Raw genomic sequence first — 17,500 nt, 5'->3', positions numbered from 1 at the left:
TAAGGCAGTCGTCACCTGACCATTCTATGACACTGTGACTTCCCCTATGCCATCGGAAACCATGGTAACGTCCTTTCAACCTCCCAGCCCGGCCAATCCCTCAACAGCTCATAATATCAACTCCACAACTCAACCCGCACAAGGACAAAACCATCAGGAGACTAAAATAACTATAAAACAACCATTGTGCCACCTGGGCTTTGTGAATAGACTACAAATAGCTAAAGTTTCCCCTTCAATTACTTAGGTGGGGCAATGTTGCCCCACATTCTAACTTCAACTGGGCTGAATAGAACATGTGGAATTTTGCCATATGGAAATAGAGAGACAGCGAGACGGGGAGGAACTAGAAAAAGAGTGATAGAAAGCATTTCCGACAAGCATCCCCACATTGGGAGACTGAAATGAGTTCACCCCTCTGTTTCTATCATCTCTCACTTTCTCCCTCCTGCTCTTCCTCCTGACTGCTTTCTCATTTTCCATCTCCTATTCATTTTTAACCACTTGTCTGCGATGCGACCCCCACTCTGCTTTACAGACGGAGTGTGTTGGAGGGCGGTGGTGTGCATTAGCCTTACTCTGCTCTGCCTCCGCTAGCTAGCTGGGTGTAAAAAATACCATTACAGCAGCCGGCTGTGGGGTCGTCCAGATCGATCCATTATGGAGCTGAGAGGGCCGGCTGGGACCTACTTTAACACCCCGCCCAGGTGGATTATCCCACACTGCACTGGAGACACTGTCAAAGTGAGTTAGTGTCAGGGAGACGAGGGGGAGATGGGAGGGAGACGAGGGAGGGAAGGGGTAGGGAGAGGGGAGGCTCGTAGAGAGTGGGAGGCATATGCTGGGGAGAGAGAGGGAGGGACGAAGTGATAGGAGCGGAGGGACGAAGTGATACGAGTGGAGGGACGAAGTGATACGAGTGGAGGGACGAAGTGATACGAGTGGAGGGACGAAGTGATAGGAGTGGAGGGACGAAGTGATAGGAGTGGAGGGACGAAGTGATAGGAGTGGAGGGACGAAGTGATACGAGTGGAGGGACGAAGTGATACGAGTGGAGGGACGAAGTGATAGGAGTGGAGGGACGAAGTGATAGGAGTGGAGGGACGAAGTGATAGGAGTGGAGGGACGAAGTGATAGGAGTGGAGGAACGAAGTGATAGGAGTGGAGGGACGAAGTGATAGGAGTGGAGGGACGAAGTGATAGGAGTGGAGGGACGAAGTGAAAGGAGTGGAGGGACGAAGTGATACGAGTGGAGGGACGAAGTGATAGGAGTGGAGGGACGAAGTGATAGGAGTGGAGGGACGAAGTGATAGGAGTGGAGGGACGAAGTGAAAGGAGTGGAGGGACGAAGTGATAGGAGTGGAGGGACGAAGTGATAGGAGTGGAGGGACGAAGTGATAGGAGTGGAGGGACGAAGTGATAGGAGTGGAGGAACGAAGTGATAGGAGTGGAGGGACGAAGTGAAAGGAGTGGAGGGACGAAGTGAAAGGAGTGGAGGGACTAAGTGAAAGGAGTGGAGGGACGAAGTGATAGGAGTGGAGGGACGAAGTGATAAGAGAAAGAGAGTATTGTCCACAAACTTTGCATGGTGTCTACTCCAGGGTAGTCTCGGAGTGGACTTGTCAGTGTTAACGATGATGACAAGGACTTTTCCCCTGAAGAGACGTAAGGAATTGAGAGACAATGTTCCTGGGCCCTCTATACCCTGAGAAACACATCCATCCATGCACGTGTGCCCACAACAGCCCAGTGCCTTACATGGAGGGTAAAGGCTGGCACTCTGCAGCTCTATAGGATTGAGGTCATGTGTATTTAGGGATGGCATTGTCTCCAAACTGACATGTCGTCCCCAAAGTGACACTACACCCCCTGCCACGCAGGCTTAGGGTGGGTGGGGGTATTGACATCTGTATGTGTGTATGCATGTTTGCTTCCTACATACACACAGACATACCCATGGATACATAACAGTTAACAGAGACACTTAAGGGGGGCTGGAGTGTCCTTGCAGACGCACCCTCATGTCCCCACTCACACACATCACACAGTGTGAGGTTGAACAGGGAACACACAGCAGATACCCGGCACATTGGTGTCCTTTCAGTCGCTCTAAACAGCAGCTGCTCAGCTGCTGCCCCCTGGCATTACACACACAGAACACCTATGGCATCCACTGCCCCCTGGCATTACACACACAGAAAACCTATGGCATCCACTGCCCCCTGGCATTACACACACAGAACACCTATGGCATCCACTGCCCCCTGGCATTACACACACAGAACACCTATGGCATCCACTGCCCCCTGGCATTACACACACAGAACACCTATGGCATCCACTGCCCCCTGGCATTACACACACAGAACACCTATGACATCCACTGCCCCCTGGCATTACACACACAGAACACCTATGACATCCACTGCCCCCTGGCATTACACACACAGAACACCTATGGCATCCACTGCCCCCTGGCATTACACACACAGAACACCTATGGCATCCACTGCCCCCTGGCATTACACACACAGAACACCTATGACATCCACTGCCCCCTGGCATTACACACACAGAACACCTATGGCATCCACTGCCCCCTGGCATTACACACACAGAACACCTATGGCATCCACTGCCCCCTGGCATTACACACACAGAACACCTATGGCATCCACTGCCACAGCATTACACACACAGAACACCTATGGCATCCACTGCCACAGCATTACACACACAGAACACCTATGGCATCCACTGCCCCCTGGCATTACACACACAGAACACCTATGGCATCCACTGCCACAGCATTACACACACAGAACACCTATGACATCCACTGCCCCCTGGCATTACACACACAGAACACCTATGACATCCACTGCCCCCTGGCATTACACACACAGAACACCTATGACATCCACTGCCCCCTGGCATTACACACACAGAACACCTATGGCATCCACTGCCACAGCATTACACACACAGAACACCTATGGCATCCACTGCCACAGCACTACACACACAGAACACCTATGACATCCACTGCCCCCTGGCATTACACACACAGAACACCTATGGCATCCACTGCCACAGCATTACACACACAGAACACCTATGGCATCCACTGCCACAGCACTACACACACAGAACACCTATGGCATCCACTGCCACAGCACTACACACACAGAACACCTATGGCATCCACTGCCACAGCACTACACACACAGAACACCTATGGCATCCACTGCCACAGCACTACACACACAGAACACCTATGGCATCCACTGCCCCCTGGCATTACACACACAGAACACCTATGGCATCCACTGCCACAGCACTACACACACAGAACACCTATGGCATCCACTGCCACAGCACTACACACACAGAACACCTATGGCATCCACTGCCCCCTGGCATTACACACACAGAACACCTATGGCATCCACTGCCACAGCACTACACACACAGAACACCTATGGCATCCACTGCCACAGCACTACACACACAGAACACCTATGGCATCCACTGCCACAGCACTACACACAGATTCTCTCTCCAGCTCAAAAGTGCACCAACACAACACTCATCATCAGCACACACTAATCAATGTCACACACACGTTCTTCCAGCTTCCACTTCCATCCATTTCATGCACCCACACACTCACCAGAGACCCTTACATGTGGCCAACCCCCCCCCCCCCCCCCCCCCCAAGTCTTAAAAAAGACAACAGACACGGCAACACTACATCCAGGCAGCTACCAAGCTGAAACCATTTACTGTCATCTCCCCAGGAAAGAGGAGGAAGAGAAAAGAGGAAGAAAAAGAGGACAGAGGGAGAAATAGCAGTGGGGATAGAAAAGCCAGGCCTTCGTGTCTCTCACCCCCCCTTTCCCCCCTCTCTTGCGCGTCTCTTACTCTCTCCTTCTCTAACCCTCCCTCTCCTTCTCTCTCTGTCAGACAAAGTAATGTGGTGATAAGAATGGTATCTTTCACAGGCTGATTACAGGGGTGTGATGACAAAACAGATCTCTGTTAGAACTGGTGCCACCAACTTATTGTCCTGGCAACCCCCAGGCCACCGGAAGACGTGAAACCCTTAGAGAGCAGAGGGGACAGGTGACAAGGACCCCATTGATGGGAGGAGAGAAAGAAGAGTGGATGGGGAAAAATAAGGGTGTATGGGGGGGAAAGAGGAGGGAGTGAGGTCACAGGTAATGAAAGAAAGATATCCCCCCCATTTCCTTAAAGGAAGAGATCATGTGGCATAATGGTAGAGTTGTGAATGTGACCACTATCTCTCCACACACAGGAGGCCTTTGTGGCTGCTCAGGTAATTGTGGGGTGTAGGGTTAAGGATCAGTTACTCTGTGTGTGTGTGTGTGTGTGTGTGTGTGTGTGTGTGTGTGTGTGTGTAGATGCCCCTCTACCTTCCTGGGCAGTTGAAGGGACTCACCCATTCTCCCTCCGATTCATCCATCCCTCCACCTCAGCTGGGCAAAGCCCCTCCTGCCCGAGGGGCTGCACAGTGCAGGTGACAATACGTCTCTCTCAATTCAAGGGGCTTTATTGGCATGGGAAACATCTCTGTCTCTGTATCAGTGAGGGCTACAGCTACAGATCCAACATTGATTGGACCATAAAGACCAACTGTCTCTGTTTAATGGACTAAACACACACACAGACTTGTAATGCCTAACGGCAGTAGTGTTCACTGAGTGTATTTGGTGCCGCGATCTCTCCTTCTCCTATCAAGAGGACACACACGTGATAACTGACTCATAACATGCCTGCATTATCTCTCTTCCTCCGTGCTCTGTCGCCAGCAACAACACAAGTTAGATCCCTGGCTTCCGATAAAAGTCACGCCAGCCCGGCACACACAAGCGCTTGCGGGGGGGTAAAGGAAGTGTTTTTCTCCAGAACAAGGAGCAACATGTTTTCTTCAGTGAGTCATAACAAAACAACTACCTATCCAGACTGTAGGGACGCTGTGATCCCTGTCAGAGAGATATCAGCACAGAGAAGATGAACAGCCTTTCTTTCTGTCTTTGTTTGTGTCCTCCAGCATTGTTTCTTTGGTCCCGCCGTACCACAGAATGATCCTGTGTAGTCTACCAGGACACTCACGTAGTCTACGACAGTGGAGCACACACACACAGACACACACAGACAGGCCTTCATAGTGACTCTTAGGGAGCAGATAGACAGTATTGATAATGGCGGCTGCATGTCCCATTGATTTTGTTTAGGAGGGAAAAGTGAGACATTGGCTGTAGAGCTTCCACTTCCCTCCTCCTTGCCCATAAATATGTATGTGTGTGTGTGTGTGTGTGTGTGTGTGTGTGTGTGTGTGTGTGTGTGTGTGTGTGTGTGTGTGTGTGTGTGTGTGTGTGTGTGTGTGTGTGTGACCCAGTCCTAAGCCCCTGGGGAATGTCTTAGTAGAGTGTGTAGTGTAGGATACAGCATATACAGAGATAACATCCCAGACACTGGGGACACTGTCTATGAGTCCCAATGACTGGAAGAGTCTCTACAGTGGAACTAACTTACTGTATGACTGATGTTACTGCCACTAAGCACTTATACAAATCACAAGTTGCTGGGACCTTGGCTACATTAGCTGCAAAAAAACATGTACACACACAAACTGCACTAATCCATGGCAAAAAGAACACACACACTTGTCCTTTTGAAGGTAAGAGAAAAGAGATGTGTGTGTGATAAGAGGCGCCACACCGGTGGCAGGCCAGAGAGCTGAGACTGATAACCATCACTACCCTCCCTTCTTCATCTCTCCTCCTCCTACCGCCTCGACAATGAGAGATAGAGAGAGAGCGATAGAGAGAGGGATAGAGAGTTAGAGCGTTAGAGAGAGAGCGCAATAGAGAGAGAGAACGATAGAGAGAACGATATATAGAGAGAACGATAGAGAGAGAACGATAGAGAGAACGATATATAGAGAGAACGATAGAGAGAGAACGAGAACGATAGAGAGAACGATATATAGAGAGAACGAGAACGATAGAGAGAACGATATATAGAGAGAACAATAGAGAGAGAGAGAGAACGATAGAGAGAGAGAGAGAACGATAGAGCGAGCGAGAACGATAGAGAGAGAGAGAACGATAGAGAGAGAGAGAACGATAGAGAGAGAACGATAGAGAGCGAGAGAGAGAGAACGATAGAGAGCGAGAGAGAGAGAGAACGATAGAGAGCGATAGAGATAGAGAGCGATTCTTCCTGGTTCAGACCAGTTAAAAAAGTACTTTGTTGATGATTTTGGTTTTGGTGAAAGGGAGTGAGATACCTCTTCAAAACAGGGCCTTGTGCTTCAACAGCAGATACAGTGGTGATAAAACAAACAAGGATAGGTTACTGTACCTTCTACATCCAAGGCCTTTACTATTAATCAACTCAATCACCGGATCATAAGACCGTACTGAACACACGGCAGAAATACCACAACATCATACCAGTCACATTGATCCTAATGGTGGCTTCACGATGACATAAAAACACAAGCACTAAATCCAAATTGGGATTCTCACAAGATCAGTATAACAGCAATAACCCCTAGAGAACAACACTGTACGTGCCGGCTTTCATCTCAACATGATTGGATTAAACCCTAACATCCTAACAGGATGAAGAAAAGGCCAAACGTAAAAAGACACTATCTTTAAAGCAGATCAATCTAATCTAATTCACAGATGAGACCAGAAAGGTCTACATTAGGTCCACTCATCCAATCACAATGCAGGGTTATGATTATGGTTATCACTAGGTGATTTCTGGCTTGGATACTGTGAAAAGTCAGACTAGATCATCATGTTGGTCATTAAGTGGCTGGTTTTAAAGGGTTAATGTGATTGTGTGTCTGAACAGGAAAACAAAGGCTTGAGTGTAGGCTAGGCCCACAGCCAAAATGTTATGATCATTATGAAGAAGACACAGTTCACACAGGTCATGGGTCTTGTGTGTGTGGTGTGTGGTGTGTGTGTGTGTGTGTGTGTGTGTGTACAAAGACATAATCTGTATTGAACCAGGTACAGACATCTGTACACAGTCCCATACCACAAATATACAGACAGACAGACAGACAGACAGACAGGACAGACGGTAGAGTATATAGTAGCATGGTTCCCACCTGATCCTGTATCAATGACCGTCCCCTGTCCCCTGCGTTCAGCCACCAGCCGAGAGGAACCAGGCATGCTGACCGGCTCAGAACGCACCGGCTGGATCCTATTCACACAGACATGGAATGTTACTATGTGTGTGTTTCTTTAACTGCTGTTATGCTGCGTTTATTTGCACATGTCATGTTATTTATACAGTATATATCATTAGTATCATTGAGACCTGTTTAAAATAGCAGAAGTCACATACGGCAGCATGATGGTCCACCTACCTGAGACTGTGAAGGTCCAGGTCATCAGTGTGGAAGTCTAACAGAGGCTGTTGAATGTCGCTGGGGCCCTGGGACTGCAGCACGGAGGAGGAGGAGGAGATGACCGTAGTCTGACCAGATGGGTGGATGGTCTTAAACTGGAACTGAGGACCCATCCACAGCCGACGGTGAGGCCCTGTGTGAGTGACTATCTCCACCTGGTAGGGGCCAGACAATAACGTTAGCATTAGCATGCTAGAAACATAAAACCACTGGACTGGATAGTGCAGTTATCTTTGTTTTATCATTTAGGTAGAACTAAATACTGGTACTGTGTTTGTGTTTGTGTACAAACTGCTGAAAACCAGTTTCCCATTTGGGACTAATAAAATAACTACTACAGCGTCACTGTCCACATCCGTCCAGGATGTAAACCTGTCAGACTAAAGCCTGTTGTCCACAGAGACAAGCCGATGTAGTCCCAGTGAGCTGGCGGGCGGCGTGCGTTAGGGGAAGAGGAAATGAGGGAGACAGATTTCCATGGCAATGGGATTAGAGGACGAGCGTCAGAGCCACATTAGCGTCACTGTTTCTGAGAAATGCCACCGTGGCAGTTAAGGCTCAGGAACAGCTGTCCGCAGCGTCTGCCCCCTGAGTGATGGCATGATGGGCATTAAGATGACAGAGTGGCAGACTCCAGAAAGGTCTGTCAGTAATGTTACACTAGATGGATGGGGGAGATGAGAGGACAGAACAATTCTAACTAGCTTTTACCTCTCTTTACACCCAATCTTTTCTTTTCTCTCCCCCTCTGCCCTCTCCCTCAATCCCTCTCTGCCCTCTCCCTCAATCTCTCTCCTCTCTCTGCCCTCAACATCTCTCCTCTCTGCCTCAATCCCTCGCTCTCATTCCCTCTCCAACTCTCTTTCTCACTAAGAGCTCCTCTCAATCCTCCGGTCTTGTTTATTTAACACAGGCTCCCCTCCTTCCACACTCATGTCTATTTGGCTGTGAAAGAGCCAAGACAGGGGTGACAGCATAGGGTCTCGTAATACGTCCATGGGGTGTGAGTGATAAGTGGTTTGGCACAGCTGTGTAAATTAGGCCACACACACAGACACACAGAGATACAGACACACAGAGATACAGACACACAGAGATACAGACACACAGAGATACAGACACACAGAGATACAGACAGACAGAGAAACAGACAGACAGAGAGATAGATAGACAGAGAAACAGACAGAGACAGACAGAGAAACAGACAGAGACAGACAGAGAAACAGACAGAGACAGACAGACAGAGACAGACAGAGACAGACAGAGACAGAGACAGACAGAGACAGACAGAGACAGACAGAGACAGAGACAGACAGACAGAGACAGACAGAGACAGAGACAGACAGAGACAGACAGAGACAGACAGAGACAGACAGAGACAGAGACAGACAGACAGAGACAGAGACAGACAGACAGAGACAGAGACAGAGACAGACAGACAGAGACAGAGACAGACAGAGACAGACAGACAGACAGAGACAGACAGACAGACAGACAGACAGACAGACAGACAGACAGACAGACAGACAGAGAGACAGACAGAGAGACAGAGAAACAGACAGACAGAGAAACAGACAGACAGCGAGACAGACAGCGAGACAGACAGCGAGACAGACAGACAGAGGATTTCAGTGTGTGTGTTTACTCGCCAGTTAACACCATTAGTGTCACCCAGCCCCAGAGATCAACAGATGCCATGGCTCTCTTCAGTGTCGGGGCGCAGGGCCAGATGTTGGTCTCTCTCCTCCGCCCTCCTGTCTGTCGCGCCCTGTCCTGACATACTGTGCCTGACAATACGACTTATCATAGGGTTGTGTATAGCTCACAGAACCACCAAAGGACTGTTGATAGAACAGCTTAGGGACGTCTGATATGAAGTCACTGTATAGCACAGGAGGTGGAGGAGGGAGAGAATTATAGTCCAGTCTCCAGAGGCCTGGTCGCTACTGCATTAACCCAATAGAATGTGTCATGACCATCAGAGCCAGACCTGATGACTTGATGGAGGGGTATTGAAACCAGGAGGATAAGGGGGAATCTGTGGTGCTGCTTCAGGCATTGTTGTCATCTGACAGACCTGAGAGCCACTTACACTATTACGCACCAAAGCTATGTCTCAAATGGCCCCCTATTCCATATTTAATGCATTACTTTTGACCAGACTCTTATGGGCCCTGGTCAAAAGTAGTGCACTATAAAGGAAAAAGGGGGACATTTGGGACACAAGCAATGTCTCCTGAGTCGCGCTACATACAGGGCCCAGACGGACGGCACACACTAAAGGTCACGATGTGGCGCTGCAATAGAAAAAAGCAGATCCATCTGATTCTGAACACTGCTGATAATCAGTGTCAGAATTATAGTCGATGAAAATTCACTGTGCTGTTTCCTGAGGATAGCACTGCTAGTGGTATCTTTTTTGAGTGCAATAAGTCAGAACCTCGGCTTAACTAGTTTGTCTGACAGACACCACCCCGCCATAGTACCATGTCCCCGTCACTGCTTGGGAGTTTGAAGCACTACCTTATCAAAACAGCACAACTCCCCCTAGTGGCCTGGCTGCCAATCTCCATTAAAAATACTTCACCTGGCTAATAATAGCACAGCGCAAGCATAAATACGCCAAGCTTCAGTATTTTGGTGCAGGAGATGGTAGATAGACGGTAGCTGGTTTGGCTCCCGGCAACACTATCATAGTGGCTACTAACCACAGAATAAGTTGGATACATTTACCCCAATCCATTATATATGGCCAGAAATGATTGCTGGAGGAAATGTGATGGTTCCCTGCAGAGATCAGGCTTCAGACATGAGGGAGTGAAGGGTTAACCAAGCTGAAGAGAGTGGGGTCATACAGTTGAAATCGGAAGTTTACATACACTTAGGTTGGAGTTATTAAAACTCGTTTTTCAACCACTTCACAAATTTCGTGTTAACAAACTATAGTTTTGGCAAGTCGGACATCTACTTTGTGCACGACACAAGTAATTTTTCCAACAATTGTTTACAGACAGATTATTTCACTTATAATTCACTGTATCACAATTCCAGTGGGTCAGAAGTTTACATACACTAAGTTGACTGTGCCTTTAAACAGCTTGGAAAATACCAGAAAATGATGTCATGGCTTTAGAAGTTTCTGATAGGCTAATAGATATAATTTGAGTCAATTGGAGGTGTACCTGTGGATGTATTTCAAGGCCTACCTTCAAACTCAGTGCCTCTTTGCTTGACATCATGGGAAATCTAAAGAAATCAGCCAAGACCTCAGAAAAAAAATGTGTAGACCTTCACAAGTCTGGTTCATCCTTGGGAGCAATTTCCAAACGCCTGAAGGTACCACATTCATTTGTACAAACAATAGTATGCAAGTATAAACACCTTGGGAACACACAGCCATTACACCGCTCAGGAAGGAGACGCGTTCTGTCTCCTAGAGATGAACGCACTTTGGTGCGAAAAGTGCAAATCAATCCCAGAACAACAGCAAAGGACCTTGTGAAGATGCTGGAGGAAACAGGTACAAAAGTATCTATATCCACAGTAAAATAAGTCCTATATCGACATAACCTGAAAGGCTGCTCAGCAATGGAAGAAGCCACTGCTCCAAAACCACCATAAAAAAGCCAGACTACGGTTTGCAACTGCACATGGGGACAAAGATTGTACTTTTTGGAGAAATGTCCTCTGGTCTAATGAAACAAAAATAGAACTGTTTGGCCATAATGACCATTGTTATGTTTAGAGGAAAAAGGGGGACGCTTGCAAGCTGAAGAACACCATCCCAACCGTGAAGCACGGGGGTACAGCATCATGTTGTGGGGGTGCTTTGCTTCAGGAGGGACTGGCACACTTCACAAAATAGATGGCATCATGAGGAATGAAAATTATGTGGATATATTGAAGCAACATCTAAAAACATCAGTCAGGAAGTTAAAGCTTGGTCGCAAATGGGTCTTCCAAATGGACAATGACCCCAAGCATACTTCCAAAGTTGTGGCAAAATGGCTTAAGGACAACAAAGTCAAGGTATTGGAGTGGCCATCACAAAGCCCTGACCTCAGTCCTATAGAAAATTTGTGGGCAGAACTGAAAATGCGTGTGCGAGCAAGGAGGCCTATAAACCTGACTCAGTTACACCAGCTCTGTCAGGAGGAATGGGACAAAATTCACCCAACTTATTGTGGGAAGCTTGTGAAAGGCTACCTGAAACGTTTGACCCAACAATTTAAAGGCAATGCTACCAAATACTAATTGAGTGTATGTAAACTTCTGACCCACTGGGAATTTGATGAAATAAATAAAAACTGAAATAAATCACTCTCTCTACTATTATTCTGACATTTCACATTCTTAAAATAAAGTGGTGATCCTAACTGACCTAAGACAGGAAACTCTTACTAGGATTAAATGTCAAGAATTGTGAAAAACTGAGTTTAAATGTATTTGGCTAAGGTGTATGTAAACTCCGACTTCAAACTGTATCGCCATACAACTTATCTGTCTGTAACGTTAAATATACAAACCATACAGTGCATTCGGAAAGTATTTAGATCCCTCAACTTTTTCCACATTTTGTTACGTTACAGCCTCATTCTAAAATTAATTAAACACACAATACCCAATAATGACAAAGCAAAAACAGGTTTTAGATATTTTTGAAAATGTATTAAAAAAATAAAACATCACATTTACATAAGTATTCAGACCCTTTACTCAGTACTTTGTCAGTTTTGGCAGTGATTACAGCCTTGAGTCTTCATGGGTATGACGCTACAAGCTTGACACACCTGTATTTGGGGAGTTTCTCCCGATCTTCTCTGCAGATCCTCTCAAGCTCTGTCAGGTTGGATGGGGACCGTCGCTGCACTTGTCTCAAAGCCACTCCTGCGTTGTCTTGGCTGTGTGTTAAGGTCATTATCCTGTTAAAAGGTGAACCTTCACCCAAGTCTGAGGTCCTGAGCGCTCTGGAGCAGCTTTTCATAAAGGATCTCTCTGTACTTTGCGCTGTTTATCTTTCCCTCAATCCGGACTAGTCTCCCAGTCCCTGCCCCTGAAAAACATCCCCACAGCATGATGCTGCCACCACCATGCTTCACTGTAGGGATGGTGCCAGGTTTCCTCCAGACTTGGTTTCGTCAGACCAAAGAATCTTGTTTCTCATGGTCTGAGAGTCCTTTAGCTGCCTTTTGGCAAACTTCAAGCGGGCTGTCATTTGCCTTTTACTGAGGAGTGGCTTCCGTCTGGACACTATACCATAAAGGCCTGGTTGGTAGAGTGCTGCAGAGATGGTTGTCCTTCTGGAAGGTTGAACCATCTTCACAGAGGAACACTGGAGCTCTGCCAGAGTGACCATTGGGTTCTTGGCACCTCCCTGACCGAGCCCTTTTTGTAACCACCAAGGAAGAGTCTTGGTGGGTCCAAACTTCATCCATTTAAGAATGATGGAGGCCACTGTGTTCTTGGGGACCTTCAATGCGGCAGACATTTTTGTGGGACTTTATATAGACAGGTGTGTGCCTTTCCAAATCATGTCCAATTAATTGAATTTAAAACAGGTGGACTCCAATCAAGTTGTAGAAACATCTCAAGGATGATCAATGGTAACAGGATGCACCTAAGCTCAATTTCGAGTCTAGTGTGTAGATTGCTGAGGAATAGTTTTTCTTTAATCTATTTTAGAATAAGGCTGTAACATAACAAAATCTGGAAAAAGTCAAGGGGTCTGAATACTTAACGAAGGCACTGTATATCCCTCCAAACCACATCTCACGGCAGTACTCAGTGCCAAAATGGCCACTATTTGGTATTAGATTAAAATGTAATCTTATTTCATGCTGTAATAGTGGCATCATGCACCGCTGGACAAAGACAAGGAATCCAAGAGTCAAGAGCCACTTAGTCCAAAAACCACCTATTAGCTCCTGGGTCATTCCACCAATTAGGCGCCTTTTGAGTAAGTTAACTTGGTGAAGAAAAAAACACATTCTGTCAGAAAGAGCACAAAAAACGTTGTCCCATCTCAAAAAGTACTAGAGTAAGTGCCTATTAGCGCCAAATAAAGTAACAGGGTTGACCGTAACGGGGTTGACGATTTTATCTTAAATCAGCCATGAATCCTCTCGTGACAGGGGGAAAGGAAGCTTGGAGGGCAGGGAGTGGCAATTGAATGCAAGCTTCACAAAAAATGTTTCTAGTCTACCTATGGGTGACAGGGTTGACATGTTATGCTTGACGCACTCTGTTTTCCACCAAAAAACAACAGAAAATGGCCAAAGAGTAGAACCAGCTGCTTTTACACTAGGATTTAACTATTAGATGTTCATGGTTTCTTTTGAAAAAAATATTTAAAAAGGAATAGTTTCACCATATTAAAACGAGAGTTCAGTTCCTGTAACAGGATTGACCTTAAAATGATGGACAGGGTTTGTTTTTTTATACCTTAAAATGAATCACTAATAACATGAAATAAATAATCATCTTAAGAAATGATTTTGTCAAAGCAACAACTAGGGCTTTACAATGGCAGTAAAACATTTGAGAAATGTTGGGGTTAAGTAGGTTAAAATCTTCCCAGAAGTCACAGAGAATGCAGAGGGACATGTCAAAATGCAGAATTTGGGCACTTTATCAAGTCTTCATTCATTTAAAAGAAATCAGGTTTGTAGAATTTTCTTAGTGCTGTACAATATATTAAAGGGCACTTAATTTAGTATAACAGGCTCTTAAAATTCAATATTTGGGCACAATTTCGCCTTAAAATGTCAAAGGGGCGCAAAAGGCACTCATTTCCCCCCTACCGGCTAGTGCCAAGGATAAGTCCTTTATGAGAGAATATAAATAGTTTGCTGAGTGATAGGCTCTTGAAGGGATGACTGTCCCTCTTTAGCCACCATAGGACATATGAAGTGCAGATAATGCAAATGCTTTGATGCTGCTATAGATTGGGAGGGTTCCTCAATCCATTTCTCAATCCATTCCTGGTGAACCCCAGAAGGTGCACATTTTTGTTATAGCCCAGCATTAATAAACCTGATCTATCCGGTAACTGAGCATCAACCCTTTAGATTACCTGAATCAGGCGTGTTAGTGCTGGCGTATTTAATGATGTTGACTTGGTTATCACTCAGAGGTGCCAGCCGGGCAGTGTCCGTCTCACCTGTGAGAGCCACTCCTCGTCCTCTTGTCCGCTGTGGTCTGACGTCAGGCTGTCGTAAGACTCGTGGCGCGTGACAGGACCCGGGCTTCCAGGGGGCACCACTGTGGACACAGAGAGAGGGAGATAGTGTTTGTTGGAGTGAGAGAGAGAAAGCGAGGGACAGACAGACAGGGAGAGAGAGAAAGAGCTCAAGTTTTTCCTGTTGGCTTGTTTCTCTGACACTCAGTTAGGAGAGCAAAAGGGCATGTGTGTGCCTGAGTGTGTGAAGGAGCATGTGTAAGTGAGAGAGAACATGTGTACACACTCGTGTGTGTGTGTGAGCGAGCGTCCATGTGTGTGTGTGTGTGTGTGAGGCCCGTCAGCGGCACAGGCAGAGAAGCACCCAGATAGACAGAGTATTAACACGCTTGAATAAGCAGGCGTGGAGAATGAAGCTTAATGTGTAAAATCTGTCTTTTCTCCTGGCACCTCAGGGCCTAGCACCCCCCCCCCCCCCCAGTCCGTGGTGAATTTGTTTAATGTAGGAATGACTAATACAGTTGTTAAGTTCTCATCTGGAGCGCACAAGGCACTGCTGTCTCTTACGCCCCCTCTCTTGCCTTTTCTCTCCCTCGCTCTCTCTCTGGGTCTCTCGTGCGTAGAGCAGGTGTTGGGAGGCTTCTTAAGGAGGTGTGCTTGTCGGTTTGACTCCACACACACAGCGGCGCTGTAACAAATACCTCGACTGACACTTCCACTGTGGAGAGGCTGCCCTTATTTTCCTAAAAGCTTGAAACACACTGCTCTCACCTGCTCTGGAGAGACGGGTAGCGTGAAGGTGTGTGTGGTTCCTAGCCAGATACTTATGTTGCTCTGTAACAAAGCCTGCTTGTGTTACTTATTAAACAAAATCATTACTACTCCTCCCTCCTTCCTTCCTTCCTTCCACTCGCTCTCCCTCCTGCTCTACTCTTGCTCTCTGACCCTTGGGGGCAATAGCTGTTCCCTAATTAATTATTGATGCTTTGGAGCAGTTGCTGGCTGGGGTTACAGCGTTGTGGGGGTGGCGGGGCTTCCATTGGCCTGAGAGAGCCGGACGGACAGGCTCCTGAGTGGGGAGGCAGTGGTCATCCCCAAGGGCCAAGCACAGACAGACCTGTGTGTGTGTGTGTGTGTGTGTGTGTGTGTGTGTGTGTGTGTGTGTGTGTGTGTGTGTGTGTGTGTGTGTGTGTGTGTGTGTGTGTGTGTGTGTGTGTGTGTGTGTGTGTGTGTGTGTGTGTTTTAGCGAATGCAGGGATATAGAGACAGACTGACCCCACCAAACAGTTACAGACATATCTACCAGAGTGAGTGGCTGGATAAATATATAGATAGATCAATAGACACCCATGGGGTCTGCTGCTTTTACGGTCATCACAGACTTTCTTAACCCTTTACACTCGCGGGAATTGGCCTATATGGACACGGCTAAATTGAAATGTTTCTTCCAGAAGAAATATGAAAAGCATATGCATAAGCATGGTAGCAATTGAAAGGTAAGAGTTTAAAGATTATGGGAAAATTATTAGACCAAAGTTGAGGACAAAAGTTCACCTGACACAAGAATCCAAACATTACACTGCTGATTTTGTGCTTTTCACCGCTTTTCCTGGAAAATATGGGGTAGGTGCAACATAAAACAATGACAAGGGTTTGAGTGAGAGGACTAACTGGTGTCTCCAAGTGGTCACAGTTCCTAAGTCATTTCAATGTATTTTTATGACTCAAAGAAAAGTCTTCAACTATAAGGTGTTTTTTTAAGCTCTCCTAGCTGTGACGTTGAGGAACTACAGCAAGCACACTTGTAGTTGTTGGGAACACAACCCTACATCCCCGCCATCCCTTTCACAATTACTGTTGTTGTTCATGCAATCCAAAAACGGACCATTATAAATCTGGGTCAGGTGGGCAAGCTTGTTCTGTTCCAACATGACTAGTTATAAAATACGATCTTACAGTGTTAGGCTTTCACAGGGCAATTCAGAGAAAAATAACATCATTTTGGTGTGCAGACAGCAGTCATGCATTCAGGAAACATTTTTTTCCCCGCGCAGCAGATGGCTATACTGGTCCACTAATACACGACTATTAAAGGCCCACTACACTACCTGTCTGAAACCGTGTACTATTTCATTAACGCAAGACGGCATATATGCTTTAGTGATAGTTGATAGCAAAGACTACAATTTCAACTGACTCAGGCGGAATAATATAACCATTCCTATCAAGTAGAAATATAACAAATGTATGGTGTTTACCAGGCAAATCTGATTGGTGTTATTCTTTGGAAAATACCCTGTTCTGGTAACACACCATCAAAAAACAAAAGTGATTTTAAAAATGTTCCTAAGCAATCTTAACAAGCGTGTGTCTCTGGATTCTAAGAGGAAGTGGTGTAGTTCTGCTGATCAGAGGAGAGACACAGTGAGTGGTCTGGTCAAGGCCAGTAGCAGGAGGAAGTGCAGGGATGCATCCAAAATGGCACTGGTTCCCTATATAGTGCACTGGTCAAAAGTAGTGCACTATATCGGAATATGGTGTAATTTCAGACAGTTAGTTGTCTGGTGGATGCCAGTAGCAGTAACAGCAGGTAAAGTGAGTAGACCCAGAACAAAGCAGGGCCAGGTATTGATCAGGTCTGACTGATGACCTGATCTCTGGGGAGAGATAGGACTAATGATCTGAGGTGGTCTCTCTCTCACTCACTGATTTGGGCAGTCCTTCTTGACAATTCGGCAGGCCAGTTGGGATAATGTCACTATCTGACCAAGGCCGGCTTGTACAGTACTTGTCTATGGCTGATCCTCCTTTCCCACTTTTTCTTTAACAAACAGCCCAGCGGTAAAGACCAAACAGCTCAG

The 17,500-nt window shown here is 46.5% G+C and overlaps 1 protein-coding gene across 3 annotated transcripts in view; it reads right to left on the bottom strand.

Moving 5' to 3' along the window:
* bcas3 (BCAS3 microtubule associated cell migration factor) overlaps window positions 1-17,500 on the bottom strand; it is a 317,356-nt gene that overhangs the window by 158,853 nt on the left and 141,003 nt on the right. For all 3 annotated transcript variants that reach the window (XM_038973748.1, XM_038973750.1, XM_038973749.1), the window contains 3 exons: window positions 14,622-14,722; window positions 7,421-7,617; window positions 7,157-7,254 (listed from right to left, as the gene is read on the bottom strand). In XM_038973748.1, the coding sequence (XP_038829676.1) occupies window positions 7,157-7,254; window positions 7,421-7,617; window positions 14,622-14,722 (396 nt within the window). The remainder of the gene's footprint in view (window positions 1-7,156; window positions 7,255-7,420; window positions 7,618-14,621; window positions 14,723-17,500) is intronic.

Source organism: Salvelinus namaycush, chromosome 34, assembly GCF_016432855.1.
Source record: "Salvelinus namaycush isolate Seneca chromosome 34, SaNama_1.0, whole genome shotgun sequence".
Lineage (NCBI taxonomy): Eukaryota > Metazoa > Chordata > Actinopteri > Salmoniformes > Salmonidae > Salvelinus > Salvelinus namaycush.
Note: the sequence above shows the minus strand (reverse complement) of the source record. Positions and strands in the feature narration are given on the sequence as shown.